This window comes from Aphelocoma coerulescens, chromosome 3, assembly GCF_041296385.1.
Source record: "Aphelocoma coerulescens isolate FSJ_1873_10779 chromosome 3, UR_Acoe_1.0, whole genome shotgun sequence".
NCBI classification, from domain to species: domain Eukaryota; kingdom Metazoa; phylum Chordata; class Aves; order Passeriformes; family Corvidae; genus Aphelocoma; species Aphelocoma coerulescens.
In genome coordinates, this window is record NC_091016.1 from 95,062,121 (window position 1) to 95,086,348 (window position 24,228).

Sequence of the window (24,228 nt, forward strand, 5' to 3'; positions counted from 1 at the left end):
CAGTTATGTTTACAATATATTTTACTTGCTTTGCTGGTTTCTAAAATTAACATTTCAATGAGATTCTAGGGGAATTCTTTCTCTAGAAGGAGGGCATGTTCTTAATTTATGGATTTTGCAGGAAAATAGAAGGCACAAGTACAGTTGTACTTTAGTCACTGGAAATGCAGAGTAGACCCTGTGACATCAGAGTATTTTCACACACATGTTCCCTATCCACATGTGTCCAGATCCCTTACTTCCCTACTCCAGCCCTCTACCCTTACTCACCTGTGGTAATGTGTTCCCACCTCTTTCAAGTAAGGCACATTCACCTTACAAGCAGGAAAGTTAATCTCCACAAGGCTCCACGTGCAAACCTCCTAATTTATTCTGTACATTTTAAAATTTATTTCTCAGGCAATTATGTTACACAAAGGTCTCTTACAAAAATTAGCAAGAACAAAATCAATAGATTTCTACAGCAATTATTTAAAACTTCTCCTAACAGTTTACATAGCTTTAGGACAGGTTTCTGATGTGCAATTCAATGTGCTAATTTTAAAAAAACTAAATAATAATCATAAAACTAAATACTAATACTTTCCAGTCTGTTTTGAGAAGCTTTACAGCATTTTAAAAAGCACATAAATGAATTGACCACAATGACAAAGGTAGTGCCCAAAGAAGGCTTAAGGTAAGAAGCTGATGTAGAAACAGATTATTCCAGTTCTATCAAGTGACACCCTTGTTTTGTTGAATCATAACGTTAGACTAATATTAAAATTTCAACTTAAAGTTACTATATAAATTTTGTATTCAGCTGTCCATGCAAACAACTGAAATGATTCTTCTAAACTGTTTAATCTAAATAGTATTGGTTTCCTGTCTTGATACTACCTGAAAACAAGATAAATATTCTACAAAAACAGGTGTCACTCTCAAATAATTAACGTAAGAAATTTTAATTCCTCTGTGCTAAGCCTACCAGTGACAAAGAAAAACCATCAGGAGTGTTTCCTTTTAATTAAACCACACTAATTAATTTTCAACCAACCTTCAGGATCAAAACAGATCTTAAATTGCGTGACTTCACATTGCACTAAGTCCTTGCCCTTTTCGCACAGCCATGTCCCCCGACGCCCTGGGTGGACACAGCAGGCTGCATTCACTGTCTCCCTGCAGCCTGGACTGCAACACCTCAACAGAGACAAGGGAGCGAAGAGGTGGTGAGCAAAGCAGGAATGGTCAAGGGAGAAGGCCAGCAGCATGCTGGGTCGCTTGTACAAATGTTGAGAAATCTTTGGTTACACTTCTAGTTACACAAGGGAGTTCAGAATTACAGGGTTTTATTCACAAACTATTTTTTACTTTTCAGAAAGAACCTTTAGCAGCTTTTCTTTTAGTAAAACTACTGTTTGATCCATCGGCAGCTTATAATTAGAAAGAAACAAACATCAAGCTCATTTCTTGTCTTTGCCATCAGTTTGGGAACAGTGTCGCCGCATCCAGCTTATCCTCACCTGGTCTGTGCCAACCTGCCTGGGATGAGGGCGATGATCCCCACAGACCGGACCTGCCTCGACCTACAGCTCCTTTCAGCTTACAGAACTCCACAGGCAGCCCGAACTTTGGAACGGGAATAACCCGGCCCGGCCAGAGGGAAGGGTGGGCACTTTGGCGGAAAGGTGCCATTTTTCTAATTTAACTCGAGGGGAAATCAAGCGGTGGCAGGCGGTGAGCTGGTGTGACACCGTGGCTATGGCCTGCACAGGGCGAGGGCGGCGGCGGCGGCACTGCAGCTGAGGGCGGACCCACCGAGCTGAGCACGGTGCGGCGGCCCCCGCTACCGGCAGCGCAGGGCCGGGCCGCGCTGCCTCCGGGCCGGCGGCAGTAGCCCGGCCCCAGCGGCGTGTGGGGCGGAGAGCCCGGGCTACGAGCGGCAGCGGCCGCCATGTTAGGTGCGGGCACGCCTTGGCGCAGGCGGGGGCGCCATGGCTGTTAAGGGCGGCTGCCGGGCCAAGGGTCCCTGGGACTGCGCCCGCCCCGCGCTGCCCCGAGCACCCGCACGGAAGCGCGCCCAGGGCGGCCGCGAGTCTCGGCAGGGACGGGGCGCTCCAGGTGGGATCTGACCCCGCGCTCCGCGGGAACACCGGCGGTGGGCGGGCGAGCGGCGCGGGCCCACCCTGAGCGGAGGCGCTGCCGCGGAGCGCGGCTGGGCTGGGTCTATGGCCCAGGGTAGCCTGTGCTGAGTAAGGGAAGAGCGTAGCTGCTGGCTAAAATAAAAGCCTGAACGGCCTCGTTTACGAGATGCTGTTCCCCACGGCGGCCCGGGCTGGGATTTCCTCTGCTCCCCGCCTACTGTCATCCCGGCCGGTGGCCCCTGGGGCAGCAGCAGTGCGAGGGACCGGAGGAGTGCGGGAGGCTCTGTCCGAAGGGTTTGCTTGTAGGATGAGAGGAAAGGCTGTTGTATTCTATTCTTCACAGCCTCCAAAAATAGCCGTCCCCGAGAAACTTTTCACGAGGGGAGTTTTCTCAGTGAGGTGCCCCAGATTTCAGTGGGAGATGAGTTGGCTGCTGCATCTTTGCCTTTTTCTGGAAGCAAAACCCGTGATTTGCATCACCCAGGCTATGTAGCACCTAGCAATAGTCTCTTTTGCTCGCGGGAGGCCATGAGCAGTAACAACGAGGTGTTTGGCTTCCACGAGTGAATGAACACCTTGTTTTCCTGCTCGAAGTTCAAAGTATTGCAAGAGATCAGAGGTCTGGGATCCAGGTGGTTGAGCTGGGTAAGCCTTTAACTTGGGTCGGGTCAGTTGCCTTTCTTTATTGCTGGTGATATTACTGTACTCTGACAACAGGGCTACCCATCTAAAACAAAGAGCAGTTACCAGGTTCAAGGCTTACTCAAATGCTTGTTTCCATGTTAATAAACCAGACAGGGTTCATACTAAACCACAAGATTGTAGAGTAACTTAGCCTGAAAGGGGCCCTTCCTCAAAGCAGCGCTGGCCTCAAAGTTGCACTAAGTTGCCTGGTGCAACTCATCCAGACTGAATTAGGAACTCCTCCATCTGAGTACTTGGCTTCCCAGAAGGTAAAATTGTGGCAGGCAAACCACCCATATGTGTTACCTAACCTGCAGCCTCTCTCCATGTAGAAAGGAGCACATGCTAAAGACTGCTCTTTCCAATCAACTGGCCTGTGTGCACAGCTGAAAGCCTCAAGAGGTACTTGGCAGGATGAAGCCTGTCATCGTGGTGCATGGTGGAGCTGGCCGGATCTTCAAGGAACGAGAAGAGGGATGTCGTGCTGGTGTTGTCAGAGCTGCGTTGAGAGGTTACAGTGTCCTGAAGCAGGGAGGCAGTGCCGTAGATGCAGTTGAGGAGGCAGTACAGTCAATGGAAGATGATCCTCATTTTAATGCAGGTAATTTTTTTAGGAAATAAGTGGACTTAGAATCATATTGTATTCCAAGTGTTTTGCCCTGATGCTTCTGAAAAATCCTAGCTTGTATTATTATTATTATTGCATTATTATTGATTTATGTACATTGCCATGGAGTAAATATTAGTGTCACAAAATAGGTGGTTTCTCAGCGTGGTATGTACTGTAGTCTCTCATGAGTACCCTTAGAAAGATGAGTTACTCTTTTCCCATTCTTCAGTGTTATGTATCTGCCATTTAATTTGTGTGGTGCTGTTTTACTTTTCTGTAAATCTTCTCCTGTTACTGTGCCGTGTATATCCAGTTTTAAGACATGGACTCTTATGGAATATGTGTTTAGTTAATTTGCATCTTCAAGGCACTTGGATATACCTTGCAGCATTTTTTAGTCCTGAGTGCTCAACCTTTACCTATTGCCACAGAAATACTGGTGTTGGCGATTTTAGGGGTTTTTCTCTTCATTAATGCTTGCAATTAGTTATTTTATAAATAATACTACAGAAGTAGTCCAATAATGGTATATGAGTCATGAATCTATCCCTTTTTATGGTAAGGGTTCGTAACTGAATTTCCTAATCAGTAATGTGAATTAATGTTAATGGTAGTAATCAAATAATTTCTCCTCTTCTTAGGACCTCAAATTTATTATTTTGGTGAATTTCAGGAAAAATATTTCCCCAGTCCTACCATGGTATGTCAGGAATAAATATGGTATGAAAAACCTGTAGGTGCTCAGTGTTTTAGATAATGCAGCTATTAGTTATGTGCTCAGTTAGTTTGCAGAGGTTCATTTGTTCCTTCTCACCTTGCAGTCAAGAGCAAGGGAGAGCTTTTATTTAATATGAAACTTTTAGTGTTTTGTTATTGACTTGGGTTGAACATTTTGATTTTTAGAGCATTCAAGCTGAAATCATGAAGTGGACTTAGAGGTGTAAGTTAGAGTGTATATTTATATAGTTAGCATCAGGGTGGTGTTCTCTCATTTGGCTCTTACTTAACTGGACTTGAGCCTTCACCCTTTGTTCAGGTTTGACTATGATGATCCAAGTGGCAAGTAGTCTATTACTTTCAGATACATCTAATTGTGTTAATGCTTGTTAGCTACAGCTGCTCTTGGAATCTGGCAGAAATGAGCTGAAAGTTATGTGAACAGGACCCTGATTGGAGTGGCTGTTCAAAACTCACTGTGTAGTATTTATCTTCATAAAAGGATAAAATCAATGTTGCTGTAATATTTGCTGGGCAAACACAGACATCGCTAAGATACAACAATAAAGGTGGGGAAGAATGAGCAGAACAATTAAGTTGTGTCCTTTTTTGAATGATAGGGTGTAGCCATGCTGTGTAGGGTTGTCTCGATGTAGGCTTGGTGCAAGGGCTCAGAAGCTATAAAATTACCATTTTAGTCACTTGTGCAATGTAGTAAAGTCATCGAGTTCTACTTGTGGTGAGAAAGTGGCCTTGGTTATATTTCTTTGTGATCTCTTTGGCTAGTAGTATGAACCAGCTTGGCATGAGTACTCCAGGTGTAAGAACTGACACTGTTGATCCTTGCACACTCTTTCCTATGCAGCCTTTGCAGGACAGAAGACTAATCTATCCACAGACAGAGGGAATATATCCACAGATATATCCACAGATAGAGATCTCAGTATCCCAGCGTGATTTGGCTAATGTCAGACATGTTCATTATTTGTGTCCCCTTAGATTTTCTGTCTTCTGTTGTCTCTCTCTTGTTTTCCCAGTCCTTTGCTTAATAAGTAACCCACAAACCTTATTTTTTCAGCACTGCTGCCAATGGATACCATGGCCTCAGAGGCTGGTAGTCCCTACCCATTGCTTTGGAAGGCAGGTGAAAAGGCAGTCTGTAACCACAGAAGGAAGGATTAATCCTACGTGAAATTACTTGAAGTTCAGTAACTAGCTTTGCTGTGGTGTAAAGACTTTCATGGTGATTAGTGGAATGAGAAAAGTTGGTTATACAGCTCTCGAAGCTGTAGGAGTTGTGGATGCCCCATCCCTACAAGCATTCAAGGCCAGGTTGGATCAGGTGCTGGGCAACATGATCTAGTGGGTGGCATCCCTGCCCATGGAAAGGGGTTGGCACTAGATGATCTTTAAGGTCCTTTCCAACCCAGGCCTTTCTATGATTCTATGGCAAGTGGGATGAATTGTTCTTAAAAGGCACCTGTCTCTCTTTACCAGCTGTAAAAGGAGAGTTTTTTAGAAAGCTGCCTTTGATTACAGAAACTGTCTGCTGAGTAAATTTTAGAAAATCCTGAAGTGTATCCTATGAGACGTGCAGTAGACGTAGGATACTCTTAATGCAGTGATGAAGGGGCCTTGTTGAGTTCCCCTGAAACCATGGTTCTGGTCACTGATACTTGAGAAAGGGCTGCCCTAGTTCTAGTGGGAATTTTATGCTCATGGCTCAGAAAGCCTACCCTGTCAAAGGAAGTTAAAAGAGCATGGCAGGGTTTAGCTAAGAAAACAATTCCTTACCAGCATAAGGAAAATCTGGAAGAATGATGTTAACGTGGGTGGCACAAGGCAATTAACCTGTAAGCTCCTTACAGATCAGTAAAGTCTAGAAATTAACATATTATGAATGATGCAGGACTGAACTCTGGAATAATTTATGCAGTTGGAGACAGGTAAAAAATAACTTTTGGGGGTGTGTCTGTATGTGGCAGGGGCAGTTTCTGAGATTACAACAGGAGGATTACAGGATTTAGCTGCCTCTTGTTACAGGGGATTTAATTTCATGTATTCAGGTCTGAAGTACATTGGTATAGAAGTCTTATGTCAGTTATTAACAGTGGCTTCTGGACTACTTTAATGTTGGTTTAACAGAAAGGAGAAAAGCCCTACTGGATGAGCTATGTACAATGCTCAGGTCTTTTTACCTGAGCTATCATGTGAGTCTGCCATGTTTTGGTTTGGCTTTTTACTTCTTTTCAGGTTTAGTCTTCACCATCTGTATTAGCAAGGCTTGTGCACTTGATAACTTACAACCTATTATTCCCCTGTGATACAATTATTGGCATTATTTACAAAAACCATACTACTTGCATTGTCTCATTTTGTATGTCATTAATTTTCAATTAGGTTAGTGATAGCCCTGATAATTATAGAAGAAAATAACTACTTGACGTTTTATTACTTAATTTTTATTTTTTAAAATACTTTATGTACTGTTTTAATTTGGTAATGGAAGAACTTGTTATTTCAAGCTTTTCCTACAGTAGTGAGGGGACACTTTTATTCTGCTCCATTAATTCTGGCAGTTTCTTGGAGTGCTGTGTGATGTTAATCTGTTGATAGGATCAAACACTATACTTTTTCTTTGGGTGGTGTTGTATCCTTTGGAAGAACTGTAAAGGTAAAATAGTTTTGTACACTTGAAAGTGATCTGGGGAATAAAGAATTCTGTTCATGATGGTTTGTCGTTTTAACTTTAATACCAAGTATATAATTTGGATGGAATTGGAAGTGTGTTTTTCATCTTATGAAAAAATAAAACTCAATTTTAAAGTAGATGCACTCTGTGAGACTTCTGTTAATGGCTGGATTTTGTGGTTATACTCAGCAGTGTTTCTGCTGTTTTATTTGTATGTGGGAGATACTTTCAGTAAGTCAGCAAAGTGGGAAAAAGAAGGCTTGCTTGTTGAGAGCTAATTGAATCACCTGGGTGGTTAGCTCTTAATGACTTTTTTCTTTTTTCTCTTGCCCCCTAATTTTAGTGTTGTTTTTTTTTTTTTGTCTTTAGGTTGTGGATCTGTTCTAAATGAAAAAGGCGAAGTAGAAATGGATGCCATTATCATGGATGGGAAGAATTTAGACTCTGGCGCAGTATCTGCAGTTAAGTGCATAGCAAACCCAATAAAACTTGCTCGACTTGTTATGGAAAAGGTATGCTGATTATCTACTTCAGTTTGAAGCATTTTTTTTTCCTTTGAACGTAATCCTGTGTATTGATACACCTCAATGATGATATTTGTGTAGTGCTTTAAAGCAGGAAGGAAAGGAGAAATGGATTGGAGTGTTTGGAAACTATGGTCATGACGATGAGGCACTTATTTTAAGGGGTTTTGAGATATGTTTCCTTAGAATGCTGTTTTTTATAAATATAACTTGACCTATACATGTTGGTCTCCTGTATTTCCACTGCTGGTGTTCAAGGGTTTTTTTGTTGTTGTTTTTCACTTGGTTTTTGAAGAGCTTTTTGTTGTCACTGAGTCTTGTGCTTGATCTTGCAAGATTAAAGTTAGGTGATACATTGTTCACTTTGCAGTGATATGAAGCTGAATTAAATGACCCAGTTACATATTTGGCTATGTAATACACTCCGATGTTGTTCTGGGAAGCCTTTTCCATTGTGACCTGATCAAGTGGTAGCACCAGTGCAGTTGTAGTCCTCCAGCAGTAGAAAATAACATTACCTCTATGTGGTGCTGACCGATTTTCCAAGATAATCAAATTTATCAGGGCAATAAAATATTACTTGACCTTCTACATAAGATCAATCCTACCCTACTCCACTAAGAAGTCTGTCTAATATTTGTCACAGCAGACTTCTCTTATTTTTCAGATAGAGTGCAACTGATCTATGTCAGGATGGGAGTGATTTGTGTGATATCTGTGTCTGTTTTAGTGTTACAAGGCTGTGACAGTGATCAAAAAGTTTGTCCTGTCTTTTGGAGTTTACATTTTCAGACTACTGGTGCAGCTGCCCCATTGTTGAAAAGGTTCATATTTGTAAAAACACTTATTAACAAAGAAGACTTATGTTTCTTTAACCATTCAAGGTGACTGTTGAGGAAACATAACCTGTTTTGGTATAAAGATGATTGACATTTATCTTGTCCTCAATGGCTTCCAAAGCAGATAGAATTTTTTTGTGTCCTTAACTGGAGGATAGTTCTGCTTTTAAGATCAGAACATATCACTAAAATATTGAATATAAATACCTCAGTGAAATAGATGTCTACTAGAAAGCAGTTTTAAAACTTGTGATGAATAAATGGTTTTTTCCTTCATATGGATTTTATTTTGTCATTAACTAGATCAGTACATAAGTATAGGTGGTAGACAGCTTCACAAGATAAATTTGAGACTATAGATGAAGGGTTGGGGGTGAGATGTTTCTAGCATGTTAAGGTGAATGTCTTATTTTATTTTCTTCTGTAGAGAACTTATTTTAATGCCCGTTGTTCACGTCACATTACAGAATCACTGATTTATTTTCTTTGTTGTCTTGTTCATGAAAAAAATCCCATTTAAATAACAAGAATAAGGTCAAAACAACACTGTTGTATTTTGAGAATGTAACTTTCCAAAGTGTGTTTCAAAATCAAACAAAAACCCCAAACCAACAAACGGAGAGCCCTCTCCTCTGTCTGTCTTGTCTATTGCAAGGTCCTTCTTGTCATTGCCTGTTGCTTCTGGTGTTCAGAGGTATTGAGGCTAAATTTGTAGTGAAGTCATAAAATTCTACTGTTCAGGACCAAGTATAGTGGTGTAGCCCTAACACTGTGACATTTTGTGGTAAAGGTATTACTCTTCACCAAGATACAAAAAAATCTGTGTCGATGATGATAAATTTCAAATGTAAATGTTGGCCTGAATTTCTTGATGTATCTTGAGATGAGTTTCTGCGCTTCTCCATCTCCCGTAAATGGGAATATCACTGATGTTGCTCTTCAGTTCATTGTTGCCTGTCTGTTCATCTTGGACAGGAATTTTGGGACACCAACCTAGGGTATTTCACAGTACATTTCATAGTGTGTTATATTGTACTGTGCTTAATTAAAAACATTTTTAACTGTGTGACTTGTGGGTAATAAGGGTAGTTTTCCTGGGGTCTTAAGTCTGTATGCATATTTCCCAGTGGTTTTGAGATGCCTCAGTGCCATAAGGAATTTTGAAACATGCAGCTTCCAAAAACAAACAAACCAACCAAAACCACCCTGCACGTCTGCTTGTAATTATATTTCCATCCTATTATGAAACAGTGTGGGCTCCATCTGGTGGCCAGAGTAGCTCCTTAGCCTCCTCTAGGTTGTTGTTCCAACACATTTGTTCTTTTGTGCTGTCACTTTCCCACTGGGCTCAAACTTGTCCAGATTCGTGGAGCAGAAAAAAAGAGGGCACTGAAATAATTTTCATTCATGATTTACTGTGCTGTTGATCACAGGAGCGTCCAGAAGTGGAAGACTTAGTACATTAACTCATGTAACACATTCTTGAAAAAGCAGTTAAATTTCTATTGAATTATTCCTGTTTGTATTGAACAAAAATAGAATGATATGTGGAAATCTTTTTTTTTTTTTTTTTTTTTTTTTAATATGGGGCATGTGACCCTTCTCAGCTCCAGCACTACATTAGCTGGGCTTCTCATGAACATTAGAGCACTAATTCATTGGTATACGTAAGCTGTGTATGTTTTCCCCTACTGTTATCCTGCAGGACTTTACATTAGACAAAGGAGAATTTAGCTTAGAACACAGACTTCTTGAGGCGAAGGGCCAGGTTTTTTCTGTGCTCTGTGCTGCCAGAATTGTTAAAGAATGACCTTTGATGGTCTGAATTTTAGGCCAGGCAGAAATTCGGCGTGTTTTCCCCATTTCCAGTGAAATTAACTAAAAGTGCTGGAATTTGTTGTTTATTCCAAAGATCTCTCGAACCCTTTTTTCATCCTTTTGGATTACTTTATGTAAATGTCTTCCAGAAAAAGTAGGCACTTTACATTGGCAAACATATTAATGAAACTGGAAGAATGAGACAGAAAAATATGCTTTTGCATTGTTTGACAGTGTTCTACCAGTTCTTTTGATTGACAGCATCTGTTGAAGAGGGTAACAAAAATCACCTTAAGACATCTTCTTTTCAGTGAGGAGTGAAAAAGAAGGAAAAAAAGCCCTCCAAACATAAAGTCCTGTCATAGAAGCTTATTTATCAATATGCAAGTGTTCTTGTTTGTGTAGCCTAGGAAGATGCATATGTTATCCAAACTTGCATATGGGACGGAACCCTTTGAAAACTTTTTAGAAATAACTTCCATCTTTTTATAATAAAATTTTATTTTTTAAAAACTTACTTAAACGATGATATAGTCTTAATTGCTGAAGAAGGCAAGTGATGGAGGACACAGCCTTCTGGTACAGATCAAGACAAAAGCAAATTTCAAATTTCCTACGAAAACGCACTAAGCAACAGAAAAACCCACACCCACAAATAAAAACCAAAACTGTTTTGAATATTGTATTGTGTGCTTCTCCGGGGTTAGTGGTAGTGGCAGAGGGGGGCAGTATTGCACAAAGAAGTTGGCTTTCAAGTCAAAGAACGCTACTCATTAGCTTGTTAGAAATAGGTAGGTCTGACATCATCTGGTGACATGGTAACAGCACTCAGCATTGTAAGGCTTTCACATGTACAGGGGCCATCTTCCTGGGCACCCTTAGTATCATTCCCTAAAGCTATACTCTCACGAATTAAAGATTATTAAAAAGGCATTTAAATTTTCAAAAATGTTTGCTATCGGGGCTGCAACATCAGGAATGGTTCTAAAGTGTAGTCCTCTGTCACTGTCCAGAGGGCTTAGTGCAGAGGCTATAATAGGCTTAAGTAGAGATCATTGTCTCCGATTTGGGAAGAGGTTTGTCTGGAGTCCTTTAAAACAGTGCAGTGCTCTGCATTGGTCATGGTAGTGATTACTTGTCTTTGTTTAGAAATCAATAGAAGTTGATGGTCTGCAACATGTTAACCTGAAGTTTTGAGACTGTAACTGTCCTGCAGAATGTAGCATGGTACAGAAATACCCAACCTCTGCCATCCTTGCTTCTGGCTGAGAGCTGGGAATGTGCCATGTGGGTGCTTTGCAAGACCCTGTAGGCCTGCTGCCTCCAGCATCACATGGTTCTTTTTGGACCTCAGCTGGGTCCTGCATGCTGTGCTGCTGGACATAAAGGCTTGCTGTAGGTTAGGTGCTCTGCTCTGAAATTGTTCTGTGCTGTATAGTCAGACCACCCGTTCTCTAAAACCTTCCCAGGCTCTGATGAGCAATTAACAGCCATGTAATTGTAAGAGAAGTTGCTGCTTACTTTTTGACACATTAAAAAAAAATCAGATTTCAGAGCTACTACTATAAGGATTAATTAAACAAATTTATCTGGCATAGTACTCTAAAATGTGAATTAACCAAGCTCTACAGACTTTGAAGCATGGAATTAACTAAGGCTGTTGAATTAAAATCTGATTTGAAGTGCTTTGTAAATAAAGGAATCAAAATAGAACTTTCAAGTACTGTTAGCAGAGAGCAAACATTTTTTGGTCAAATCCATTAGAAAGTATTCTGTTCTTAAATTTGAAATTCTGAGTTAATAAGAATAGCACCTTATTAAAGGAAATACTTAAAATTGTTCAGCTGGTGTAACACTTTAGTTGCATGCTATTTACATATTTTGGTTATTTTACTAGGTGTAATGCCTTTAAACAGGAATTTATTTAGAATTTTTTTGAGTAAAAGCCTTCTAGATCTCTTCATTAACTGGACAAAATAGTTATGAAGTAATTTGGTGATTCATTTGAAACAGTTCAAAAAAGTAGCATCCAAATTAGCTAAAGAACAAATTTACCAATTTTTCTTCTCCCATTATAGGAAGTGTTAAATAGATAGATACAATCCTTTTCTACCTTCTCTTCTAGGTGGTTAGACTTTGTGGTTTGGAGAACTGAAAGCATTTTCAGCTATAGTGGAAGGGGATATGGACAGAAATGTAGAAATTTTAAAAACAAAATTTGGAATTTTCTTTGTGTGGATACTTCTAAAACTAATGGTTATACAAAACTGCTCAGTAGAAGACAAAACAAGAATTGTCAATGAATCTCCTGTCTTTCTGCAGACGAAGCATATGCTGCTGACTGACCATGGTGCACACCTGTTTGCTAAGGCCATGGGTATTCCTGAGGTTCCAGGGGAGAAACTCATAACTGAGAGATCCCGGGAGAGATGGAAGAAGAACCTTGAGCCAGATTCCAACCCTGAAGAGTTTCAGAAGTAGGTAAAATATATTTTATTTTTAAATTTGGGTAAATTAATTTGTACTCTCTGGTTACAAAAAAAAACTCATAAGAAACCTAAAACCCCCAAACAAACAAAGCAATGAAGAAAAGCAAAAACCCCGAACAAATAAACGCAAACCTTGACGGCTTGTATTCCAAATGTTACATGGATTGATACAGTCTTTACAGTATGTCTTCATTGAAAGCAGTAGAAAACCAAGCTTTCAATGAATTTGCTTAAGCTTAAAGGACTGGAAGAAAATAGATCAAACTTGTTACTGCTAAGATTATTGGTCACTTTGACAATAGCACAGGTTTTGTGGCTTTATTGGAGGATAAAGTTAGATCTTGTTATTGCTCTTAAAATCGTCAGTTACAGAAGTGCATAGAGTAGCTTTAACAAACAGCAGGTATCATTTAGTATAGTTTTTTCTGTGGAGGAACTGGTTTTAAAAAATCTCTAGTGCACATACTAAAACAAGTTCATAAAGAAAACCCCAAAACCTAAGAAAGCTGATCTTGGTTAAGGAGATGATCAGATTTGTCTTTAAATTGGATTAGGTAGTTAAACAACATCAGACTTTGATCAGTAATTCCTTCTGAGTGCTGGTTGTGGCTCTTGGTTATGAAAAGGAATGAAAAACAATGACTGAGATGTTTAAAGGTGGGTGGGAAGAGATATACTGCTGGATGGTATTGCCCAACAGCAAAATGAGTATCACTTGGAAAACAACCCAGTCTCATATAAAGTAGAGAGGAAGGTGAGATGGGCAGTAAAGGAATGAAAAATACCAGGTGTCAAAAATGTTTTCTGTGCCTGTGAGGTAAGCATAAACACTAAATTGTTTTGAGCTTCTGTTTGTACGTCCATGTTTGTGGTGCAGGAAGACACTGTGTTACATTACATAAATGCTGTATTATGTGCTGTTCATATGTTTTGTGAAATAGGAATAATGGCAGGAGTAGAGAATTTTTTAGATCAAAAGAGGAAATCTCTTCCATTTCTTTAATTAATAAAGTCTGTCAATGAGACTGTGAACTACAACTTATGTGTTACTTTCAGTAAATCACTAGAAGGAAAAACAAAGTAATGAGACAAGCGTAAATGTGGTCTTGTAAACAAAGTGACGTTGTTCCTTGATCTTAAGGTCTTGGTCATAGTTCGTCTTGTATCCAACAGTTTTCTTTTGATTTGTGGTCTGTCCAAGGACTGTGTGGTATTATCATTCATTACAAAGAATTTTGAGGATGGTGTAGCCACCACTTTGTTCTCTTGAAAATACTAGTTGGAATAGCATGGCATCTAAGTCTTCATTCATTCCTCATAACTGCATTTTTTTTTTTTTTTTTTTTTTTAAACAGTGTTAGGCATCTTCCATTTCAGCATGGCCTTGTTCTGGAATGTCTGATAATAAAAAGCTTGTGCATTTCTGAAAGGCTGAAGACTTCTTGTCTTGGCCATGCTGTTCTTTTTTTGAAAACCAAAACATCAGCACAAATTCACAAAGTTGAAAACAGGTCTTTTTTAATGCAGACCCATTTCATTCTGTATCACATGTGGAATGTTCTTTTTCCCTGTTACGTCCACAGTGATTATGCAGAAACTTGCCTGAGGCGAACAGACAGAAGGTGAAGTAGTATTAGTCAGAGGCAACATAATACCTGATCATACTGGGAATTTGAAGGTTGGTGTATATTTTACTTCCAGTCCCCTGATCCTCACAGTGTTGGAAACCCTGGGGTTTCGTAGGCTTCGCAGGTAAAGTCTGATGTCTTCATAAGAGATACCTTTCTCTTCTGCTGGTTAGAAGCCTGAATTCATTTATGCTGAAAGCTTTGGATTCCACTGCATGTACAACATTCCATCTTGCACACCTTCTGCTGAGAACAAGGCCTGATTCGATTTATCTGCAGTCTCTCACTCCAAAGACTCTGGCAATACCCGTGTTAAGAATTTCCAGAGTTTGCCTGAGAATCCCACAGAAAGGGAGTTGAGTCTGGCTGTAAGGTAGTAAATGGGGTCCTAGCCCTAGTGTGAATCACACTGCAAGAGTAACTCAAGGAGGTATTAACTAGCAAGGACCCTGGCAGCAATAAACAGAAAACCGTACTACTGATGTAGGGCTGAGAGACAAAATAGCAGGTATCTGATTAGTTGGATGAGGATAGTATAAGTACATGTCACTCATGGGTATTGGATAATGAAAGATTTAGACAAAAGGGAATGAACAAATCCAAATAATACATTCTTTATCACAGTATATGCAGTATATAGGAATAATTCTTGATTGAAAAAGGTCCCTGATAGCATCTTCTGGTATACCACAGGTACCTATTGAGGTTCTTGCTACTGTCAATAACTAAAAATAGAGAGATGGTTATAATTTGATAGCAGTTTTGTCTGCCTTGTTAATGTTTTGGAGTCAACTAGCCATGCAAAAAAAATTTATTTATATCTTCTTTGCATTTGTTCTGAAGATGATCAAAGGAGAGGTTACACTGAAGCAGTAAAAAAGGGACAGTAAGAAATCAAGTGTAGTTGTCTGTTTGCTCCACTGCAGATGAGGTGTGTTGGACACATTCACTTTGCTATTTATTGCCGGTTGTGCTCTCATACCAAAACAGGTCATTACTGCCTGTGTCATGTGTGCTTTTATTTTCACAGTTGCTTAAGGTAAATACTTACCTAAGAAAATGGACATCTGGATACACCTTTCTTAATTTCTCAGGAGGATCTAACTTTAGTTGGTTGAAGGGTGCTACAGGAATGTGCAAGCGAGTACTGAATTTACTAATGTTCTTTTCGGCAAATATTTGTAACAGATGGATGGGTGGGAAGCCCATCTGCACCATCATATCAGTTTGAGATGAGGTCCGTCTCTATATAAATGTCAGAGCAGCTTATAAGTCCTGTGATTCATCAGTCAACTTTGAATTGCTGTGAATGAAGTGTAGGGACTGACAGTATGATATTTTACATAAGCAGGAGGGAACAGGAAGTTGGGTCTCTGAGAACCTGACTGTGGGTTTCATGGTATACAAAGACTTAGTCTGACTTAATTAGCTTAGATTTTGCGAAGCTATAGAGAAACTGTCACCAGTGGTCAGGCAAATTCAAAAGGTATTCCTTTTCCAGTTGCCTGTTGGGTAGTTCCTTGAAGGATAGTTACATTTTCCTGTGTGGAAGGATTTAGATTATTTTTGGGGTTTGGTGTAACTCTCCTAGTCACATACTGGTTTATGTTCCTACGTGAATTGCTAAGACTGGAATATGTGGATATTTAAACTGTTGCTTCTCAGTAATGTCTCGCTTCTCAGTGCAGCAACTGTTACAGTAAGTCACGACAGGCTTTTTTTTCTCCATACACGACTACACATGTATATTTTGAGCAGGCTATTGTATATGACTTGTTTGTGTTGAAGAAATAAAGCAATAATTGAGACTTTTGTTTTCTTCAGTGCACGAAGATTTTTAAACCAATGTGCAGTTTCAGCAGAGTCTACTGCCCAAGTGATTTAAACCTCAAGATTACGTAGCTACAGAGTACAAAGACTAAAATATGTCTTAATGATGCATTGTGAGCAATACTAGTTGAAAGGCAAATAAATAAGTTGGTTTTGTTTGGGTTTTTTTTATAGCATTCAAACATTAAGGGGGGAGTAAGGAAAAGGAAAGAGGAGGAACAGGAAGGAAATGATTCAGTGCATGCATAACATTACTGTCCTTTCTGTATTCACTCATTTACGTCCATTGTCATTAATAATTCCGGTTAACCTCCTGTTGAGACAGTGGAGCCAATTGTTGCATCTTCGAGTTGCCATTTAGGGGAAAGTTGTGTGTCAGTTTGTGTGTCAGCCAAAAAACTACTCCAGAGCTATAATGACTAGAAGTATTTCTGCCCTGTGTGCTTTTGTTTTGTGGGTTTTTTTTCATCCCCAAGTTTCCATGCTATGAAAGTAAACAAGTTATGAGGGAAAGATTTTTTTAAAAAAGTGTTTTCTACTTGATTAAATAAAAAGCTTGTGAGAATTGTTGCATGTTTCTTGTTATTTTTGTAATGAGAAGCATGGCAAAAATAACTTTATGATGAGGAGTAATTCTGTTGTAGAAATCTTCTTTAAAGCTACCTGGGAAATAAAGGCAACGTGCTTTGGCAGGTATGCTTTAATTCTGTCTAATTTTGTGAACTGTTTTTCTTGGCAGAGACCTTGGAACAGTCGGTGCTGTTGCTATAGACAGTGAAGGCAATGTAGCTTGTGCAACATCCACGGGAGGACTCTCTAATAAACTGATTGGCCGTGTTGGTGACACAGCATGCATAGGTATGGGGTGTGGGACCTTGCCTTTCACTTTTTGGAGGTGTCTCATATAAAGAAAGAAAAAAAGTATTATGCATTCTCCTTTTCATTAGTGAAACAAAACATAAATACTAGTCCATCTGAAATGGAGGTTTAACATTCAAATGTATCAAAGCTAAAGCTCCTTACAGCATGGAGATTTGCAAGAAAAAATTGGGAGTTCTGTGTGGAAAATGGGGATGGCAGTTTGCTTTTTCTGTCCTTTCTTCAATGCTAACACCTGTGTTTCCTTTCTGTTGATTCTGATAAAGCTCTCTTTTTTTTTATGGCTGTGATTTCCACTAAGTCAAAAAATGTAGCCTGCTCCATATTAAGATGCTGTTTCTGTGATATTTAAGGAGGTAGGTGTAATTGCAATTACTGCTTGTTGCATCAGTGAGCAAGAATTATAAAGTGACTAGCAACTTTGAGTAAATTCCTGTTCTTAAGAGAACCCTGATAAGACTGTCTCAGAACCTAATAGGTGTGGTGTGGAATAAAGGAAATATTTTAAGAGATCTCTTACCCATGTATAAAGAGACACTTGAAATCCTTTCAACAGACTTCTTCCTCTCATGAAACAGACTTGCCATTTGATTGCTTCAGGGTTCTACCATAACAGCTGGGATTTGGAAAATAATTCTTTTTAGTAAAACATGTTCCAAACTCAAATAGCATTGCTGTTGGCAGTATATGATTATGCTTTTGCATACAAAGTTGCTAACATTTTGGTATCCTCTGCATTTTGACTATGGTTTTCAGTTTTGTTTCTGGCTGCAGCCTTCTGACTGCAAATACCCTCCTCCTGTGTAGATCATGTTCAGCATTCTTATTGTTTGGGATGTGGGTTTGTGAAGGACAAGTGAACCTGGGCACTGTTGAGCATATTGCTTGCAACTTTGGATCTCACTAGGCATCTGCAGAAATGCCAGCTGTGCTTTTAAACATCAGAGGCTTTGGTAAGGGGGCATTGACTTAATATGGTCATGTTTTTCCACGTTACTCAGAGTCCATTAAAAGGGTCTGATCTGATCAAGAAAGTACAGAAGGGAAGAAACTTCCATTGCTCTTCTGAGGCATCTTTCCCCTCCCCCAGTACCTTGTTTATAATGCTGTGGTATGTTTCATTCTAGCTCCTGGGAAATATTTTTCTTAGGAGATGTGCTAGAAATATGGGTATTGAGCAAGCAGAAGCTTGGTGGAGAACAGGGTGTGGATTGTGCCAGCAAAACAAGGATGGGAGAAAAGAAAAAGGGGGGAAGGGGAATTCAACAGAAGAAGCACTCTGCTTGTGGTGAGGACTTGGGAGATTCTTCAGGGGTACTTTGTGAAGTTTTACTAGAACCCATGCTCTTCACATCTCTTACATGCTGTGGAGGGTAAGTTCCCCTCAAGCTGGTCAGCTCACCAGTGTCCTCACTAGATCTTCCTTCATATCTTCTCAATGGATGTGACCTGGCATTCTGCATCCCAGCCCTATCTTGCTGATTCTCAGTATACCCTCCCTTCCTGTTCTGGAAAATATTTTTGCCCGTTCCTGTGGAGTGCTGGCCTGCTTCTGTTTCTTGTACACAAACAGATCACTAGTCTTCTCTCTCAGCTTGGCAACCGACTTGCTCCAACTGTTGTTGATCTCTTTCATATATTTTACTTTTCAAATTGAGGCAGAAATGAGAAAGAAGCATTACTGACACTTTGGTCCCAGAAATGCACAGAGCTAATGGACCTTTAGGAAGAAATGTTTGGTATCTATTTTAAACAGTGCAGGGCTTTTAAATCGTATTGCAGAATATTGCCTTCTGTCTTTTTTTCCTTCTGAAAAGGAAGTGGAGGTTATGCTGACAACCATTCTGGTGCCACTTCAACCACAGGACATGGGGAGAGCATTATGAAAGTGGTCTTAGCCCGACTGATCCTCTATCACATGGAGCAAGGTATGTTCCAAACTTCCTGTAAGCTGAAATAATGAGGATAGGAAATGTTGCCTAATCACAGGTTTCAGTATATATATACAATCATCCTAGAACAGTTGTCAGAAGAGTTGCTCTCAGGGGTGTGTGGATGGGTCAGCTCTTTAAAAAGAAAACAAAGTATTAAATTATTAATAAAGCTAAAATAGCTGAAGTGAACAGAATTATCTCTGCTGTCTGATATTGAATTGTGCTTTAGATCAGTGTACATTGAAATACATTACTGTCTGCTTTGTTTAATTGAAGTTCTCTTTATTCAGTTTTCCTGATTATAAACTAAAATTCTGTGAAAAAGAAATAGAAAACAAGTAAAAATAAGATAGATTTAAGGGAGCAGTGAGGGAGGGCTAGATAACTGGAGCTGAAATAAGAGAGTATGGGATCTTGCCTTTCTAATAAACTGTAAAGGTCTTTATTGTAACAACTCTGATTACAGCAACAGAAATTATTTTTAAGACTTTTTAACCATGATTTCAATTTACATTTTGTTTTGGAAAATGTACTAAAATGACTGGGTGGGTATGTGGTAAACAGCTGACACAGTATGTCTTATGTGGCTGTAATACAATCTGACTGTGGGATGACCCTTTGGAGCTTTACCTTCATGACTTAGTCTGTCATCTAAACCCTTGATTATGTTACAGCCTGTAAAGATAGCCAGACAACATACTTGTGTTGCATGCAGTTCAAGAATCATTAATGTAGATATCACCATTATTTTTAGAAAGCTGTAGCTTTGGGGCAGGACAGTGTAACTTGCTTTGAGATCAACCAAACTGGAAATAGTTGGAAAATATTCAATTTACATTTTTGTTGAAGAAGCAGTAAGTAGAGAGACAAGTAACAGCTGAGAATATTTTTGTTGTTCTTTATAGAGCTGTTTGCATATAATGGGTGCATTTCTCTAAATCTCATAGCTGACATGACAGTTTCAGCATAAAATACAACCTACAGACTATTTCCCAAAGCTTTTAACACTTTATGCTCTCCCTTTACTCTCTAAATTATGTCCCTAAGTATTCAAATTGTGAACAGCTCTTTAAGCTCTTGCCTAAACTGTGTAAACCAGTTTCTCCTCTGGCTTGACGTTAACTGCATTGCAAGACTTATGCACCGATAGCAGTTATCTGGCTTGTGATTAATCAGTTTGAAAGTCAAATGAGTCTCAAATTAAAAAGTTTATTGGAAAGAGAGAAAAAGAAAATGAACCCACATGTGTTCATGTCTAATTAGTTTGCATTTGTTCACCTTGCCCATGCTTGCTTTACCTTCATTCATCCTGCCCAGAAGTATAATTCAGCTGCCAGGCAAACACGTCAGCAGTTAGATTCCCCCCAGCCCCTCCTCCCAACATGTTTCCATGAAGGCACTGAAAACAAACCCTCAAGTTATTACAACTTTTTGAGTCCTTGAACAATGAGCTGAAGTTGCACACGTAAGAGCAACTGTAGAGCCCTCATAATTCTGTTCAGCTATCCAGTATTTACATACTAAATATCTTCTTTTGGACAAATGCTGCAAAATTTACTTCTGTATTTCAGGAGTGAATTGCTTTGCCAGTCTTAACAGCTGTTGGAATTTCTGTCTTATGGTGGCAGCTGTTGTCCCGGTGAAAAATCAAACAGTGAAATAATGACCCTTTGAAGACAGTGCCACTGACTTGAATAGTCACAGTGCCACCCATGCGTAAGCATAAGGAGCTTTATCCTGTCAGTCACCAGGGCTGTGAATAATTCTGACTCTCCTGGTTTTATTTGGTTTTAACTCAAAATTTGCAGGGAAAGCATGAAGATCAGTTGTTCTATAACCTAAGCTGCATAACATTACTGAGGGTATATATATCTTAGGGTAATTAGGCCAGGCCAGCTGCATTCCTGAACATGTATTTAAACTTGTAGTGAACAAATATTTTGCAGCTGTTACAGGTCTGTATGTATGTGTATGATGTACATACTGAATTTGATTTATTTAGAAAATACTCCTATTAATACGAATCAGCTTGATACAAAAAGCTAAAGTTGTATTGCTGGTCCTTTGTCTGATGTCCAGTACATTGAGACCTCATTTTGCCTGATGGTTTCAGAAGTTTCAGTAAGAGTCAGGCTGATGTCTGCTTTTGATAAATTATGACAATGTGAAGTACGTACTTTGAGCTCTGTTGCAGCCAGTGGAATTAGAACAGAGATGATGACTGAAATTTGATTGTTTTGATGTGTGTTTTTTCAAATTGTAAATGCTTTAGACCTAGCTTGTGACAAACCTTTGATGAAAACCTTGCAGATTGACATTTTTTTCCTGTCAAATGATGGCATAAGAAATGGTGGTCTTGAACATAAAGTTTGTGAATTAATTTGTATTAAACACTGAAACTGAATCAAAATCTGAAGCTATGTAAATAAATACTTGGAGCAGTTCCACACCACCGCAGCTCTTCACAACTGTCCAGAGCCTTTCTAAATATTCTTCCTTTGTTTGACTGGAAATTGCTTGCTGGTTCAGTTGGAAGAGAAATTAGATTTGACTGGGTCCATGGGGAGGGGTGAAATTTGAAGGGGATTTTAAAACTGTCAGGACAGATACCATGAAGTGATTTTGTTTTTCTTTTCAGGAATGTCACCAGAGGTAGCAGCAGACACTGCATTAGACTACATGAAGACACGAGTTGGGGGCTTGGGGGGTGTCATTGTTGTCAACAAGGCAGGAGAGTGGGCAGCAAGGTTCTCCACCAAACAAATGTCCTGGGCTACTGTAAAGGATGGCAACCTGCATTATGGGATTTATGCTGGGGAGAAGCATATGAAATCTGTTGATGAAGCACTTGCATCTGAAAGGGAGGGATTCTAAGAATGAAGAAAGTTGACTGATGGAGAAGAATGAAGATCTCCAGTTTTTGCTGGAGGACAGTGACAGCTGATTTTGTCTTTCTGAAAGATCTTTTGATTCACAGGCATTACCACATTTACAGTCAAAACAAAATCTGGACATAGTTCTTTAGTGGACATGTATGTATGTATGTGTAGTCTTTTAATACCTTTGTGAAGTCAGATCCTCCTTTCTTAGATAAGAAAGAGAGTGGTCAGTAGGTTCCTTGGTTAGCATGCCTTAATTTTACATTAAAGGGAGTCTGAATTTCAGTATTAGAGGAACTCCTTTTTGCATCCATTCTCAGAGACTGCTGCCAGGATGATTTGAGAGATAAATACCTATTAATTAAAAGCTGAATTTTGAAAATCCAGAGTCTTTTGAGAAGCCATCTCATGATAACAGATTGCTAACTGTCAGTGAAATACCACCAAAAAGCAGCGAAGAGTTAAGACTTGTCACAGGCTTGAGGTAACTGTCACAGGATAAAATGAAGTAAAGAAAGTAACTTTCTCCAGAGAAGGGAAAGGTGATGCTGAGGAGCTCTAATTACATTCATTGACATCATACCATAAACCACAACACAGTAGGCTACAATATTTCAAACTGTATGTGGACAGTTAAAGGAAAGATGCTATTGATGTAGTATCTGGGGTAGTAATAAAGAAGGTCATGATTTCAATAAAAAATAACAGCAATCTTTACTATTCAAATCCAAAGGTGATAGGCACCTTTCAAGTCAAAATGTGAGATAGAGATGCTGATTGCTGGAAAAATAATTATCTGAAAGAGATCAAAGCAAGTTGACCTAAAACATATAAAACTGCCTGTTAACAAGTTCCTTGTGTGAAGTCTGAAACATTGTCTGCAGAGATTTTCTTTTTAAAATAAATTGATGTTCTACATCATGTACACTATTTTGAATACATTTTTTCATTAAGATTTTGTATTTTTAAAAGGAAAATTCCTTTTTTAATTTTCTGACTCTCAAACATATAATTTTTTTGTGTTAACTGTAATAATTTCATGGATTTCAGCTGGTGACTAGGTCTTCTCTTGCGTGCCATCTTTCTGTGGAATGCTTCCTTTACAAGATAGCCCAAATGAACCTAACAAAAATCTTAAATCATGGTTTGAAACTACTCATACCTGTGTCCCAACTACAATAAGCTGTATTACTGAGTTGGCACATACAGAATAGTAAGGTTGTCAAGACTGTCTTAACTTGCTCTCTACTTTGATCCGTGATTTCTTGGATGTTGCAGATGATTGGGTATGGACAGCGATGGTTCAAGAGAAGATGACACGTGCACTTTATGCACTTTGTTCAACGGAAGATCACGTTGAAAATGGCTGCTACCTGATCATCAGAAGTTCATAAAACAGTATTTCTGACAGGCTCATTGCTAGAAAAAAGTGGTCTTGTTTTGAGTAAAAATTAATTCATTTCCCCTTCTGTGCATGAAATACCAATCCTACAGGACCAGGCTGTTCTCTGGGGGTAAAAAAAACCCCTTCATTTCCAAAATACATCCAAAATATTTGTCATCAGCAATCTGCTTTGTTTACCTCACCTGTCCCTAGTGGAAGATAAAATTCAGGACAGGCAATAGAAAAATAATCTCTGTGAGTTCAGCCACAATTCACTTTGCAGCATTATTTTCATGAAATTGCTCAATGGGGGTTTTTTAATGAAAAATAAATGGTGATGCTTATAGGCATGGATGTAGACTGTACACAAGAATACAAATATCTTGTCATATATACTGCCTTTGTCAGATGAAAGAGTGCATAGAAGGCACATTCCTCATAACCTTTCTTTTGCTTGAAGTAGCTGGAGGGAGGCGTGTTTACCTGGTACTGTTGTAACACCTGGCATACCTTCTTTGTAAAGCTGTGTGTGTGTGTGTGTGTTAACATTTTCTGTTCTGGTCACACTCCAAGCTGACCAAAACCCAAGTGATAGTTAGTGTAGCAGCAAGCATAAGCTGATACACCTGCTGGGTAGTTTATTGGCGAGGGTTTGGTGCTACACTAACTCAGCCAGTTGGCTTTGGGTTAGCTTTGAACAAGTTCACATCGACCCAAAAGGCACCAGCAACCTCAGCAGCACTACAGACAGGATCTCAGGCATGTCAGAAGGAGTAGTAGATGGCTACTGTGGTTAATTCACCTCAGCTGTTCTCAGGAATATGATGTAATAAATTGCTGGCACTTGACAAAGTCATTATCCTCTATAGGTTCTTCTGTCACTCATAAGTAGAGTAGCTGGGCACCTTCCAACAGTGCGTTAAGCACTGTGACTACCATCTGCTCTGTATGATTTGTTCTGTCTAACCCACCCCTTGGTACTGTGCTCTATATTCCTTTCCTATAAAAAGTGTCTGGTTTTCAAAAATATGCATGGGCTGCTAGGGTGCCTAAAATCAAAAGAACAAAAACTTGCAACTGATAAAAAGCAGGTTTTCAGTGAAAGCTTTCAGGTGCACAGAAATGGCTACCCGCATGAGTGATAAAGGATTTCTACAATTTTTATAAGGTTAATTAATTAGTATATCTAGCAGGTACA

General features: G+C 39.4%; 1 protein-coding gene across 1 annotated transcript; it reads left to right on the forward strand.

The window, feature by feature from the left end:
* The first annotated feature begins 1,964 nt into the window (after window positions 1-1,964).
* ASRGL1 (asparaginase and isoaspartyl peptidase 1) lies at window positions 1,965-22,571 on the forward strand. Its single transcript, XM_069011327.1, has 7 exons — window positions 1,965-2,100; window positions 3,140-3,408; window positions 7,196-7,338; window positions 12,330-12,484; window positions 16,694-16,812; window positions 18,651-18,761; window positions 21,406-22,571. Exons 2-7 carry the CDS (start codon window positions 3,222-3,224, stop codon window positions 21,639-21,641), a joined length of 951 nt encoding a protein of 316 aa, XP_068867428.1. The 5' UTR covers window positions 1,965-2,100; window positions 3,140-3,221; the 3' UTR covers window positions 21,642-22,571.
* Window positions 22,572-24,228: the final 1,657 nt, after the last annotated feature.

Bases quoted from the DNA above. Each gene is read 5' to 3' on its own strand.
- ASRGL1 (XM_069011327.1), top strand. From the start codon at position 3,222: ATGAAGCCTGTCATCGTGGTGCATGGTGGAGCTGGCCGGATCTTCAAG. The intron at 7,339-12,329 runs GTATGCTGATTA...GTCTTTCTGCAG, and splicing joins CTCGACTTGTTATGGAAAAG to ACGAAGCATATGCTGCTGAC. The intron at 12,485-16,693 runs GTAGGTAAAATA...TTTTCTTGGCAG, and splicing joins AACCCTGAAGAGTTTCAGAA to AGACCTTGGAACAGTCGGTG.